This window comes from Haliotis cracherodii, unplaced genomic scaffold, assembly GCF_022045235.1.
Source record: "Haliotis cracherodii isolate W230 unplaced genomic scaffold, xgHalCrac1.p SCAF_11, whole genome shotgun sequence".
In the NCBI taxonomy this organism is placed as follows: domain Eukaryota; kingdom Metazoa; phylum Mollusca; class Gastropoda; order Lepetellida; family Haliotidae; genus Haliotis; species Haliotis cracherodii.
In genome coordinates, this window is record NW_027266266.1 from 10,568,678 (window position 1) to 10,582,023 (window position 13,346).

The 13,346-nt window shown below is 41.0% G+C and overlaps 1 protein-coding gene across 12 annotated transcripts in view; it reads left to right on the forward strand.

Annotated features, from left to right (window-relative positions):
• Nucleotides 1-13,346, forward strand: part of LOC139456210 (neurofibromin-like) — a 97,685-nt gene that overhangs the window by 9,614 nt on the left and 74,725 nt on the right. For 11 of the 12 annotated variants that reach the window (XM_071237775.1, XM_071237772.1, XM_071237776.1 and 8 more), the window contains exons 3-10: nucleotides 4,156-4,239; nucleotides 5,864-5,932; nucleotides 7,121-7,239; nucleotides 9,065-9,171; nucleotides 10,202-10,272; nucleotides 11,521-11,596; nucleotides 12,657-12,760; nucleotides 13,178-13,243. In XM_071237775.1, the coding sequence (XP_071093876.1) occupies nucleotides 4,156-4,239; nucleotides 5,864-5,932; nucleotides 7,121-7,239; nucleotides 9,065-9,171; nucleotides 10,202-10,272; nucleotides 11,521-11,596; nucleotides 12,657-12,760; nucleotides 13,178-13,243 (696 nt within the window). The remainder of the gene's footprint in view (nucleotides 1-4,155; nucleotides 4,240-5,863; nucleotides 5,933-7,120; nucleotides 7,240-9,064; nucleotides 9,172-10,201; nucleotides 10,273-11,520; nucleotides 11,597-12,656; nucleotides 12,761-13,177; nucleotides 13,244-13,346) is intronic. The other variant, XM_071237773.1, reaches the window with a different exon arrangement.

Below are 13,346 nucleotides of genomic sequence, written 5' to 3' on the forward strand. Positions count from 1 at the left end.
TTACCATGTGTATGTTCTTGTAAACTAAGCCGGAAACAGCAATCAGCTGTACACACGTTTTCTAGGAATCTAGGTAAATAAGTTGTTTTGTTATATGGTACTTATGATGGTTATCATGTTATCATGGTTATGCAAACATCTACATCTCTTTTTTTAATAGGGGCGGTCGGGTAGCCTAGTGGTTAAAGCGTTCGCTCGTTACGCCGAAGACCCGGGTTCGAATCCCGACATGGGTACAATGTGTGAAGCCCATTTCTGGTGTCCCCCGCCGTGATATTGCTGGAATATTGCTAAAAGCGGCGTAAAACCAAACTCACTCACTCACTCACTCTTTTTTTAATATGTGTGCATTCGTCACATGTGTCAGTCATGAGTGGTTCAAGCCTCCTCCTGTTAAGTGGTATCTATGTTGTGCTACTGATTAAGTTATTTCTGTTTCAACAATGCGGCCAGTCTGATACCATTGACAACTAAGTGAAGTTGTTTACAGTAAAATTGTGGGAATGATAAGAGGGGTCAGGTTGTAGATCTATCAGGGAAGCACTTACATTACAATAGACCCGTGAAGATCTGGAGTAGAATAGGTCTTCAGCAACCCATGCTTGTCGTAAGAGGTGACTAACGGGATCGGGTGGTCAGGCTCGCTGACTTGGTTGATGCATGTCATTGATCCCAATTGGGTGGATCGATGTGCATGATGTCAATCACTGGATTGTCTTGTCCAAACTCGATTATTTACAGACCGTATATAGCTGGAATATTGCTTAGTGCAGCATTAAATAGCGAACCAGCCAACCTTATCTCGATGTTTGATTGGTCGGTAAAATATTACTGAAAAGCAAGGGCAGGTAATTTGAAGTCACAAGAACTGCAGGAAAGGATTCAGGGGATTGTGTGGGTTTACCAAAATGCAAGCCCTGGAGAAATAGGGGATGTTGAGGAGCTGACAGTGATGACATCTAGACATATGCCACCATGGCTGTTCCCATCAGCCAGTTCCAAGCTACACCTTCATCAACTAACTCCTGCAAATTTCAACCCTGACATTTGCTTCCTGGATGAATCCCATCAAGGATAGTTCCCATCCTACCGGAACTTCACATATTTAAGCCTGGGCCTAATTAAGAAAAAATAGCACTTTTTCATTTCAAATATTTTATCCAAAATTAAGCCCAGGGCTCAATTTCGGACGCTCACGCTTTCTTACCAAAATGTAGGGGATGACCTTTGCCGAAAAATAGTTGTTTTAGGCTGTGAAAATATTATACATGGCGTTAACATTTGAACAGGAAGTAACCTCATAGAATGCTTAACTTGAACTTGCACTCATTGAAGGTATATTTAGATTTGCCATGTGTAGTGCATTGCCAGGTATTACCTTTCGAAGGGGGTAAGGTATTAGTTTGAGGAAGATCACTCCAAAATTGGTATCATAATTTAAACCCTTGGACCTCAACACAGAAATATTTTCCGTTTTTAAGCCCATGAGCTTAATTCCGCTGGTGCTAAATGCGGGAAGTACCGGTACATCAGCCATCTGGCACTTCCAACTCGAAACTTACCAGGATATGTTTGTTATTCCCAATCTAGGAATATTCCCAATTTCCGCATTTGTTGCTTAGTAGGGGTGTCACGATACAGGTACCTCACGATACGATACATATCTCTATTTTGAGATCAAGATACGATCTCGATACAGCAATTCCGACTTTTTATGCGTAAATTTAGAAGCAAACTTTTTAATTGCATATCACATTCACAATTATGTGTTCTAATCACTATCAGCAGATTATTTTGTAAAATAATAATACTTAGAAAAGGAAATTCTGTTTATTCAAACAAGTGTCAGACACTCACAAGTTTTCGTATGTGTCAAATTTAGAAAATATGATGACAAAATCAAATGATAAGCGAACAAATGGATACTGATTTCAATTAAATTTCGATTCGATATAAATTCACATGTATCTCATATCATATCATGATAATTATCTACTGATGCATCGGTACAATCAATGAATCGTGACATCCCAAGCGTAGTACAATTCACACCTTCACAATTACATCTTGCCAATACGAATGTAAGATTGTAACATGCATGACAGTACGGTGTAATAATGTGCAAGGCTCATGTAACATGTACTGTGTGATACAGACAATGTTATGATCCATGCAATATACTGTATAATAAAGACATCTATGTGCATCTATGATATATATACCCTGTATAATAAAGAGTCTAAACTGTTGTTATGATCCGTGGGATGTAAGTCTGTATAATACATGCCACAAACAGTTGTATACTATTATATATATATTATATATTGTATAACAGAGTTTAACTCTACCATGTCTACATGCTGTATGTAATGTGTATACTCAATAACGCAGAGCTTGTTATTGGTTATGCTTAGAGATTGGTATCGGAAATTTGAAGTGTATCACAATATTTTACAATGCACTCGGCTAAATTGCGATACATATCACAATATATTGTATAATTCAAAGTTTTGAATTCAGCAATTTGAATCACCTGTGTATGAATTGAAGTTCATAAATGGAACAAACAAGATGCTTCAACAACATAATGTTTACTAATTCAATAAATTTGCACCAATGCAGGCTCCAGGTATTTGACAAGTTCTTTACATTAAACACTTGATAAAAATAGCTATTTTAAATAACCCGATATACCGAGCATTAAAAAATGATATTGTGATATGTATCGTGGAAAGATTGAAACTCAATAAGCCGATATACCAGTAATACCTCGCACCCTTAGTTATTCTCCATATTGTATGGTTTGAAGACATGTTAAGCATGAATAGATGGCTGGAAAGGACAGCTGGAACGCAACTTGCTTTGCGGAGAAAACAAAAGTATGACATGGCACGTGCTATACGAGCATGTGCAAAATGAGGCAAATCCGACTCACTAGAGTTAAGATCAGACCCGTGAAGATCCGGGGTAGAATAGGTCTTCAGCAACCCATGCTTGCCGTAAAAGGCGACAATGCTTGCCGTAAAAGACGACTAACGGGATCGGGTGGTCAGGCTCGTTGATGCATGTCATTGATCTCAATTGCATGTATCGATGCTCATGATGTCAATCACTGGATTGTCCGGTCCAGACTTGATTATTTACAGACCAATGTCATATAGCTGGAATATTGCTGAGTGAGGCGTTAAACAGCAAACAAACAAACAATAATAAGTTAAGGTCAGATTGGCATGATATGGCATCGCAATATGACGTACATTCAACAGATTTGTTCTGTAGCTTGTAAAGGTAGGGTGTAAGTAGAACACATTCATTTAGATAGGTCATTGCAATAGGGCGCGCCATAGCTAGCTACAATAGAGCTAGACTACTGATTAACTTCTAAGTTTGATTGCAGCAAATAGACTTTGAAAATCATATTTAGTTCAGATTTACGTTTCTTCAGCTTTTCAATAAGATATTCATGTTTAGTTCCCCACATTTATTATGTGAATTACTTCGTCAAGAGAGTCATGTTTAGTTACCCTGCATACAACGGAAAGGGAAATTCACATTTGAGAACTACAGAACTGGATTTCAGATCCCATTTATCTTACAATGAGTTGGATCTGTGAAGATCCTGGGTTAAAATAGGTCCCCAGCAACCTATGCCGGTCGTAAGAGGTGATGAAGTAGAGCTTAGAGACTTGGTTGATAGTGTGTCCTTGTACCCTGATTGCATAGGTCGTTGCTCACAATATTGGTGACTGGGCTGCCATCATATAGCTGGAATATTGCTGATTGGGGAGGTAAACAAACAAGATAAACAGAACTCTTGTCTTTAGGATTTCTAACATTAGGATTTTACCTGTAAAGATCCGGGTGAGAATAGGTCTTCAGCAACCCATGCTTGCATATTCTTTTTTTGTAAGAGGCGACTAACAGGATCAGGTGGTCAGGCTTGCTGATTTGGTTGATGCATGTCATCATATCCCAATTGCTTGGATCGATGCTCATGATATCAATCACTGGATAGCGCATAAATCTGTGCTTCTATCATTTTCTGCCAATAGAACCACACTTTCACTTCAAATAAACCACAATCTCTTCTGTCACGTAACAGTTTACAGTGCAGGTTATATACATGTGTGACAGTTGATGCCTCTTGCTTTACAGAGAATCTACCACCCTGAGGCGGAGCGGAGTCACTATGAGTCCCAGCTTATTATCCTGGACACTCTCAAGCAGGTGCTCAACTCGGTGAGTACACTCGCACTCAGCACAGTTTCTGGATTCCTTGAATCACTGATAGTGTTAAACTGTGGAGAGGTGGGGTTAAAATAGGTCCCCAGTTCCCATGTGTGTAGGAGCTAAATACATTGAAGATCGGCTAGTTTGTGGCTTGGCAGATTGTGTCGTCATAATCCAATGACGTGGATCGATGTTCATGACTTCCACCACTATTTTTTCAGAGACAGGCATAAGAGCAGAAAAGAGATGTTGTTTCATTTATTTATGTTTTGGTGGATATCCCTTTTATGCTTATTTGTGATGATGTGAGACAAGACTCACTAGAATTATAGCCATTAGTTCCTAGTGACAGCACCATACCTGTGCTCGTGGGTTTCACCGAAGTGGTAAACGTCTGAGACCTGCATTACTTCGGGCTTTCCTCCCACATTAAGCTGACACGCCGTGATATAACTGGAATACTGTTAAAAGCGGCGTTAAACCCAACTCACTCACTCACTCACTCCTAGTGACAGTGTTAGCAGATATAGATAGCCTGCTTATAATGCCTACAAGGCTAGAGGAGGCTAAAATGGAAGAGGAGACTAGTTCTATTCGATACTGGGGCGGTGGGGTAGCCTTCTGGTTAAAGTGTTAGCTGTCACGCCAAAAACCTGGGTTCGATTCCCGACATTGGTACGATGTGGAAGCCAATTTCTGGTGTCCCCCGCTGTGATATTGCTGGGATATTGCTAAAAACAGCATAAAACCATACTCACTCACTCTATTCGATACCTCAATCTTGCAGATTACTTTATTTAATCTCCTTAGCGAAGAGGATGTCTCTAGTGATATTATCAAACACTTTACAAGGCTGCCCCCCTAAAAGAATTGAAAGAAACAAATGAAATGACTTTTGACATGTTTAACTTTGTTTTGTCGACTCTATTTTACAATTAGCATTGTCCCGTGAAATGTAGTAACCAATAAGATTTAGTCACCACTGTTGAATGTGAATAATATGGACAAAAATCTCTACAACAAATAAAACAATGTTATTTACTTGTTTTGTTTTATAATCATACTTCCATGACACTGTGACCTATGAGTTTAACCAAAGTGTTAAACGTCTAAGACCTGCAGCACTTCTGGCTATCCTCCAAAATGAAGCTGACACGCCATGATATAACTGGAAGACTGTTCAAAGTGGCGCGAAACCTCACTCACTCACTCACTCACTCACTCACTCACTCACCTCCAATATGAAGCTGACTCTCCATGATATCACTGGAAGACCGTTCAAAGCAGCGCGAAACCTCTCACTCACTCACTCACTCAACCACTCAACAACTCACTCACTCACTCACTCAACCACTCACTCAACCACTCAACAACTCACTCACTCACTCACTCAACCACTCACTCAACCACTCAACAACTCACTCACTCACTCACTCAACCACTCACTCAACCACTCACTCAACCACTCACTCAACCACTCAACCAACCCACTCAACAACTCACTCACTCACTCAACCACTCACTCACCCAACCATTCACTCACTCACTCACTCACCCACTCAACCACTCACTCACTCATGCAGCTTAATGAACAGATATCTGTGACTGATTGTGTCTTACTCTGTATTGACAGCAACCGAAGGACACGTCCCGCCTTGATGAAGCTATGTATGTGAAGCTGCTTCTGCCAGAGATATGTAAGGTGAGGCTATAGTCAAGAGAGGCCATCTTCTTAATCAAGGTGATCGACACATGTATGGCTGTGCAGAGTTATGTCCCTTTGATGTTCAAGGACTTACAGGTCATGGGTCCAATGCCAATTTCATCCTAATTGTAATCCTTAAATACTGTCGGAAATGATAGAAAAATGCTTTTTGCCCGTTAAAACAAGATAGAATGTTTCACAGAGTGTTGCTAATGAAATATTGAGTAACTACCAATCTACCTACCTGTAGTTTGAAATATTTCAGTCACAAGGAGTCCCATCGACAATTTTACAGTAGAAAAATTCAAACATGTTCAGATTTATTTCAAAGTCCAATGGGGAAAGGCTGAAATGGACTTTAGAAATATGTGCATACGACTTTGTTAATCCTAATAATCATCATAATAATGCAGTCTGTGCGAATACACGGCCAGTGTGAGGTCATGACCTCGGGACAGGTGTTAGGTAATTATCTCCGGCTATAGGCTGTGTCATACATGCATGGCAACACAAATATTTAGTTTATCATAATTTTACCTGTAAAAATACCGTTTTAGGCTAATCACAGTGTCATTTAAGATTTATGTTATTTTCATATACCGTACTTGACGTAATAAGCACCCTGCTCTTATAAGCGCCCACTGCGATATTTGCTAATATACTGGCTAGGGAACAATCCCAATTAGCACCCCTTCTGATTGATCAATGTACACAAGACATATTTATTCGTGTATCATACGCACTCCTGTGTTATATGCACCCTTAATTAAATTCTGGAAAAATATATCTGTTGTATATAAACATTTCAGGCTGTCAGCATAAACCACGAAATTTAAGATTTTTCAACTCTGTTTTTTTGTCCACCAAATTAATATTCTTATAAGAGCCCCCTATTTCCAATTTTGAGAGCGCCCTAGGCGCTTATTCAACGAATACGGTATGCCAATTTCATGGCCCTGTGTTTCATATTTATTTAATGAAGCAAGAAAAGCATTTTTCTGGTATATCCGACAGTACTATGGCATACCCATGGTCATGAATGCACCTAAGTGTTGACCCCTTTCAAAGTTGAGGAGGATCTGGCTGGAGTGCTCCTGAAACCCAGGTCACAATCTTTGCTGAAATATTGCTCCGGGTAGTGTTCACCAGCAAACACTTTCACTCAATGCTCTGTTTGTGTTCCAGTTCTTGAACCAGCAGAGTGACACGCCAGTGATGATGCAGCTCAAGAAGTTGGCGTCGGAGGTCCTGTTTGCCCTCAGTCTCAACAACTTCACTGCCGTCTTCAGCCGCATCTCAGCAAGGTGCGTGTAACATAAGAATATCCTTATTATCCCCGGCCACGAAGTGGAAGTTGCATATAGGAATGAGTGCTCTCGGTCCATCGCGTTTTGTTCCCGGAGCAGAACTAAAAAATCAGGAGAGAAATCTTAACCAAACTTGGCACATAGATAGGTCTAGTGGTGAGCTAGTGCCTTTTGATAGTTTGGGATTTAAAAAAAAATATATTTTTCAAGTTTCCATAGCAACGGCTTTGACTTAGACTGAAAATGGACGTAGTGCTCCTTTCCAGAACAGATCTTGAAAACCGTACAATATTTCTTGTCTTGCACACAAACGGACATGTCATATTGGCAGGGAATATGAGTATTTCATGCTGGTTTTGTTCTTTATTTTTGGATTGCTATTATTGATTTTTGTTGTTATATCATAACTGTAAATCTGGAAATTAATGCGTCTCCAAATTAATATGATTGCTGACCCCTAGCTTAAAATGTGACTCAATATAAATGTGACTCCCCCCACATCCCCAGTTGAATGATACAAATCAATCAAATCAAATCAAACAGCACTTGAAATAGCACTGCTTATTTGTGTGAGTGGAGCACTTCCGTAAAAACAATAAACAGCGTTTTCCTAAAAACATCACACAGTTGATATGTTTACTCTGCTGACTGGCATTAAGGAAGTTCAAAGGCAATAAAATAATTGAACCAACAACAGTTCACTGATTGGTATGAGGAGAAAGTGTCAAGAACCTTGGCAAGAGTGGGTAAAACTGTTGACCCCAGCAGTGATAACTCACCAGATGGCCATTGTATAATTCCTATTCTTTGAATGACATTGTTATATACTTGTTACAACTGCTGCTCAATAAACCGGTTGTGTTTATATTCAAGTTGGTATTTCGGCTTTCCAATGTGTGCTGTGAGGACGTCTTATTGTTGATATTCATTTGCAGATATAAATACAAAGTTAGTTAATGCCAGCAAAGACCGTTAGCACTTTTCGCATTTAATTCACGCTCGCGTTTATTTCAAGATTAACAGTATTTGAATCATTGTATGTAACAATCCCCACCATTACAGGATATAGTGACACCTGGTGAAAAATGAAGGGATCTGGAAAAACTGCACTAGTTAACAGGTTTTCCAACTACAAGAAAATGAACTCAGTGTCAACTCATTGTGGGTTAATTGTTTGATGGGGGGCACGGGTGGCCCAGTCGTCTAAGGCGCCGCGATTCGCTGTGCAGAGTTGCGTCCCTTGGGCACGCCAGAAACCTATGATTGTGGGTTCGAATCCCGGTTTACCCCGATTATGTTTCTAGGTTTGTCAGCACCATACCCGTGCTCGTGGGTTTCACCGATGTGGTAAACGTCTGAGACCTGCATCACTTCGGGCTTTCCTCCCACATAAAGCTGACACGCCGCGATATAACTGGAATACTGTTAAAAGCAGTGTTAAACTAAACTCACTCACTCACTAATTGTTTGATGGGCATTTCTTTGAAGTTAACGGATTACAACGTAGACACAATTTATGGATAACAACATCTTTACTTACTGTAAAGGTGATGTTTCGGTATTGATCCTTATACCATTGTCTGGACTAACAGTCTTGCTTAGAAGGATTTCACTGCATGTGTGTATGACAAGTTTCTTGAAACATCATGGACACCATTTCAATGGTCAAAATTAAGAAGGGTCTTGCGGTTCGTTGAGGTCTTCTTCGATGGTGTTAGGGTCATGACAAGGACCCTTCATGAGTGCATACAGTGTAAACATTCTAACTGCGAGTTGGACTATGTTTGCTTGTTCCCCATCTTCATTCGATGTATATTTTCAGACTGGTGACTCTGTCGACCTGCAATGAAGACCCCTCAGATCTCACTGACCTGGAACTCATCCAGCACATGAACATGGACCTGGCCAGACTCAGCAAACTGCTCAATGGTGAGGGCTGTACTGTGTTAGGTGTGTGGGTGGGGGAGGTGGGGTGGTGGTGAGAAGAAGGGGCCAGTCGGAGTGATGCTGTACTGTGTTAGGGGGAAGGGGGCAGTGGGGTGATGCTGTACTGTGTTAGGGGGAGGGGGGAGCAGTCTGGTGTTATGCTGTACTGTGTTAGGGGGAAGGGGGCAGTGGGGTGATGGTGTACTGTGTTAGGGTGGGGACAGTGGGGATGATGCTGTACTGTGTTAGGGGGAGGGCAGTGGGGGTGTTGCTGTACTGTGTTAGGGTGGGGGTGATGCTGTACTGTGTTACGGGGAGGGCAGTGGGGGTGATGCTGTACTGTGTTACGGGGAGGGCAGTGGGGGTGATGCTGTACTGTGTTAGGGTGGGGCCAGTAGGGGTTGATGCTGTACTGTGTTAGGGTGTTGGGGTGTTGCTGTACTGTGCTAGGGGTGGGGGTGATGCTGTACTGTGTTAAGGGGGTGGGGTGTAGGGTGGGGGCAGTGGGGGTAATGCTGTACTGTGTTAGGGGGAGGGCAGTGGGGTTTACACGATACACAGCTTTTCCATTGAACGAGAGGTCGGTCACATGACTGCAAAACTGATGCTCATGAATGCATGAACACCAAATTTTGATTTTCATATGTTTTTCACGAGACTGTATTCGTAACAGCTGATGGACTACTTCCACATTGCTTGGGGAACCTCTGGGAATTCTCTAGCAAGTAGAAATACAGAAGCGTTGTTTCTGATCACTTAGACTCTTTAATCATGCACTAAGCAGTTTAGCTTATATTGGGATAAGTGAGAGAGTGCAGATTCACAATGGGAGGGATGGAGTGGGAGGGGGACAGTGAGTGTATGAGTGAGGTTTCAGTTGATATTCTCAGAATGGTAGTGCTGTGTATCCCTGGTAATAAAATCTCGTTCTTAGCTCTGCTGGTATGGCATGTCAACGTGCTGAAAACAAGGGTTGCCATTCTGCTTAGTCAGGGCTTTTGCTGTTGGCTGTTATTGTTGCTGTTTGTTACAGAAGTTGTGTCAAAGTTCAAGTCTCTCAAGTCGAGACAGGTGCTCATCACGCTGGGCCAGAACCTGGAGAAGGTGAGTAGTCTCCGGGATAATAGTAGCATGTTAATGTCTCAAGGGAGATAACCCATACCAAAGTCAAGTGATCTGTGGTATCACAAAGCAGTTATCATTTGGCAATGAAAGTTATTGAAGCAAGTTATTGACATTTTCTTTTTGATGATATTGTTATAAATTAAGGGTCCTGGATTCCACTTGATTTTATCCTTTGTGGAACACCTGAGTATCTAAGTTTCAAATTAGTGCTAGTTTTCCGATTAGGATCAAATCATGTATATTTGTTTGTGTGTTGTATTACTCCCCACTCAGCAATATTCCAGCTATATGACAGCGGTCTGTAAATAATCGAGTCTGGAACAGACAAACCAGTGATTGACATCATGAGCATTGATCCACACAATTGGGGTACGATGACATGGATCAACCAAGTCACTGAGCCTAATCACCCGATCCCGTTAGTCGCCTCTTACAACAAGTATACTAATAAATGTCAAGATGTTTTTATCACTGGTTGAAATAAGTAAAGTTGTTTCATGATCACTAAAATATTGAATTTAAAAAAAAATATTGCTGCATACTTGTGGAACATTTTTGAACATTAAGGGATTTTCCTGGATTTTTCCTTTGGACACTTAGTGATGATTTTTGCGGGAACCAGGCGTGAAAATATGAGTACCAGGGTTACCACTGTACCACTGACTAATAACGTATGATACATCCATGAAGAAATCAAACATTGTATGTTGTTGTTTGTTTTACGCCGCACACATCAATATTCCAGCTATATGAAGGCATTTTGTAAATAATAGAGTCTGGTAACAGACATCCAATGATTGACATCATGAGCATCGATCCACGTAATTTGGCAACGATGAAATGCATCAGACAAGTCAGCGAGTCTGACCTCCCGATCCTGTTAGTCAGGAAAAAAAGCATAGTCACCTTTTGCGACAAGCATGTGTTGCTGAAGACCTATTCTAACCCGGATCTTCACGGGTATATTTTGTGTCTGATCATTCCACATGTTGTCTCTGTCATTGTGGGGCGGTCAGGTAGCCTAGTGGTTAAAGCGTTCGCTCGTCACGCCGAAGACCCGGGTTCGATTCCCGACATGGGTACAATGTGTGAAGCCCATTTCTGGTGTCCCCTGCCGTAATATTGCTAGAATATTGCTAAAAGCGGCGTAAAACCATACTCAGTCTCTCACTCACTCTCTGTTATTGTTATCCTTGAGGTCCCTGCACGTTCTGCTGTATGTTGCAGGCGGTGTGGAACTGGATGGACAACTACCCTCATGAGTTCACAGACCTGCAGAAGAGGCCCAACGATGAGCTGCAGGGTATGTCTGTTGGACTCGCATGGAATTGCAATTGCTAACAATATTATCCTCTGGCAATTTTATTTTAGTATTTCTTTCTTATATAATTTTGAACATGTATGAAAATGATGATAAATTAACTACTGTTAATGTTTAAATATATTTACCATCAGTTGCAGCCATTGGGTAGTGATGGCCCTTCTTTTTGGGCATCAGTGTTTGGCCTGTACAGCTAATGGATCTTTATATTGAACAGAAGTGGGGTAGCCTAGTGGGTAAAACATTGGCTCGTCAAGGTCCCAGGTTTGATTCCTCATATGGGTCCAACTTGTTTTTAGTTATGTTAATCCTATACAGCTAATGAATCTAAATCATTGGCAGCAGGATAGACTTGGAGTTAAAACATTGCCCCTTAACACTGAGTCCTCAGGTTCAGTTCCTCAGTAGGGAACAATCTAGGTTCATTTCCTCGTTAGGGAAAAATCTAGGTTCAGTTTCTCGTTAGGGAAGAATCTAGGTTCAGTTCCTAGATAGGGAACAATGTATGTTCAGTTTCTTGTATATAAACACTCTAAGAAGTAATCTGCTGAGATATGACAAGCCTGATATTAAAAGGCATCAAAATCAAATCTCTGACTACAAAAGAACTATTCACATCACTGCTGTTGTGATACTGTGAGAAGAACACAAGTACAAATGAACGAAACCAAACATCTTTGGTTCCCGAAGTCATATCTTTTTATCAGTTCCTAACTTGGATGCTCAGTGAATGTCCCTTTACCCAGGACACGTGTGCATAATCTTCCATAGTTCTTGTGTTTGTTGTTAGTTCAGTGCTGCACATAGCAATATTCCAGCTGTCTGACAGCTGTCTATAAATAATCGAGTCTGGACAGACAATCCAGTGATCGACATTGATCTACCAATTTGGGATATGATGACATGCAGCAACCAAGTCAGCGAGGCTGACTACCTGATCCTGTTAGTCACTTCTTAGGACAAGTATGGGTTGCTGATCTTCACCAGGGTCTTCAATCCTTCTCAGCAAGAAACCTAACGCAATATGAAATGTTGTTTGCAGAGTGCTGTGACAAGATGTTTGAACACTTCAATGCTCTGACAGAGGGGTCCAAGAGAAGGGTGTCGGTCTGGCCCCTCCAGATGATGCTACTTATTCTCTGTCCGGTGAGAAATCACTCTCTTCATCAGCTCAAACTCTCCCAAGACCCAAATATGGAGTCTTGTATTTGAATTAGTATCTTAAAACTTTAGTACAAGCCTGCCACTTACGTTTAGTTAGTTTTTTGTATTCGTTGCGAATTTCCAACTAAATTACGAACAATGCCAGTCTACAATAAAAGATCACAAGGACGAAATTTTCATAGACACTGGTAAAGAGATGGTCATTAATTAGCCTCCGCAGAGAGGAATATTTTCATCCTCTCTGAATTTTGGAAAATAAGAATTTTGAAACTCCAAAGTTTGAAAAAATGCACAATTTTCTTTCCAAAGTTTGAAATACTGAATGTATCTCTACTCTGTGACATACCACCTTGCACTATGTAAGTGGCCAAATAATGAACTTAACGGTTTTGTTTTTAGAAAATCTTGGAGGAGATAAACAATGCTGACACAGGCGCCCCCTGTTCCCAGCAGCACCTCAGGAAGGTGAGACCAGACTTCCTGTAATGAGTTGGGGCCTCAAACTCACTTTGAGCATTCAGAATTAAGCTGGGAAGTCATGTTGTCTTTGTCATATCCTTGATTGGGG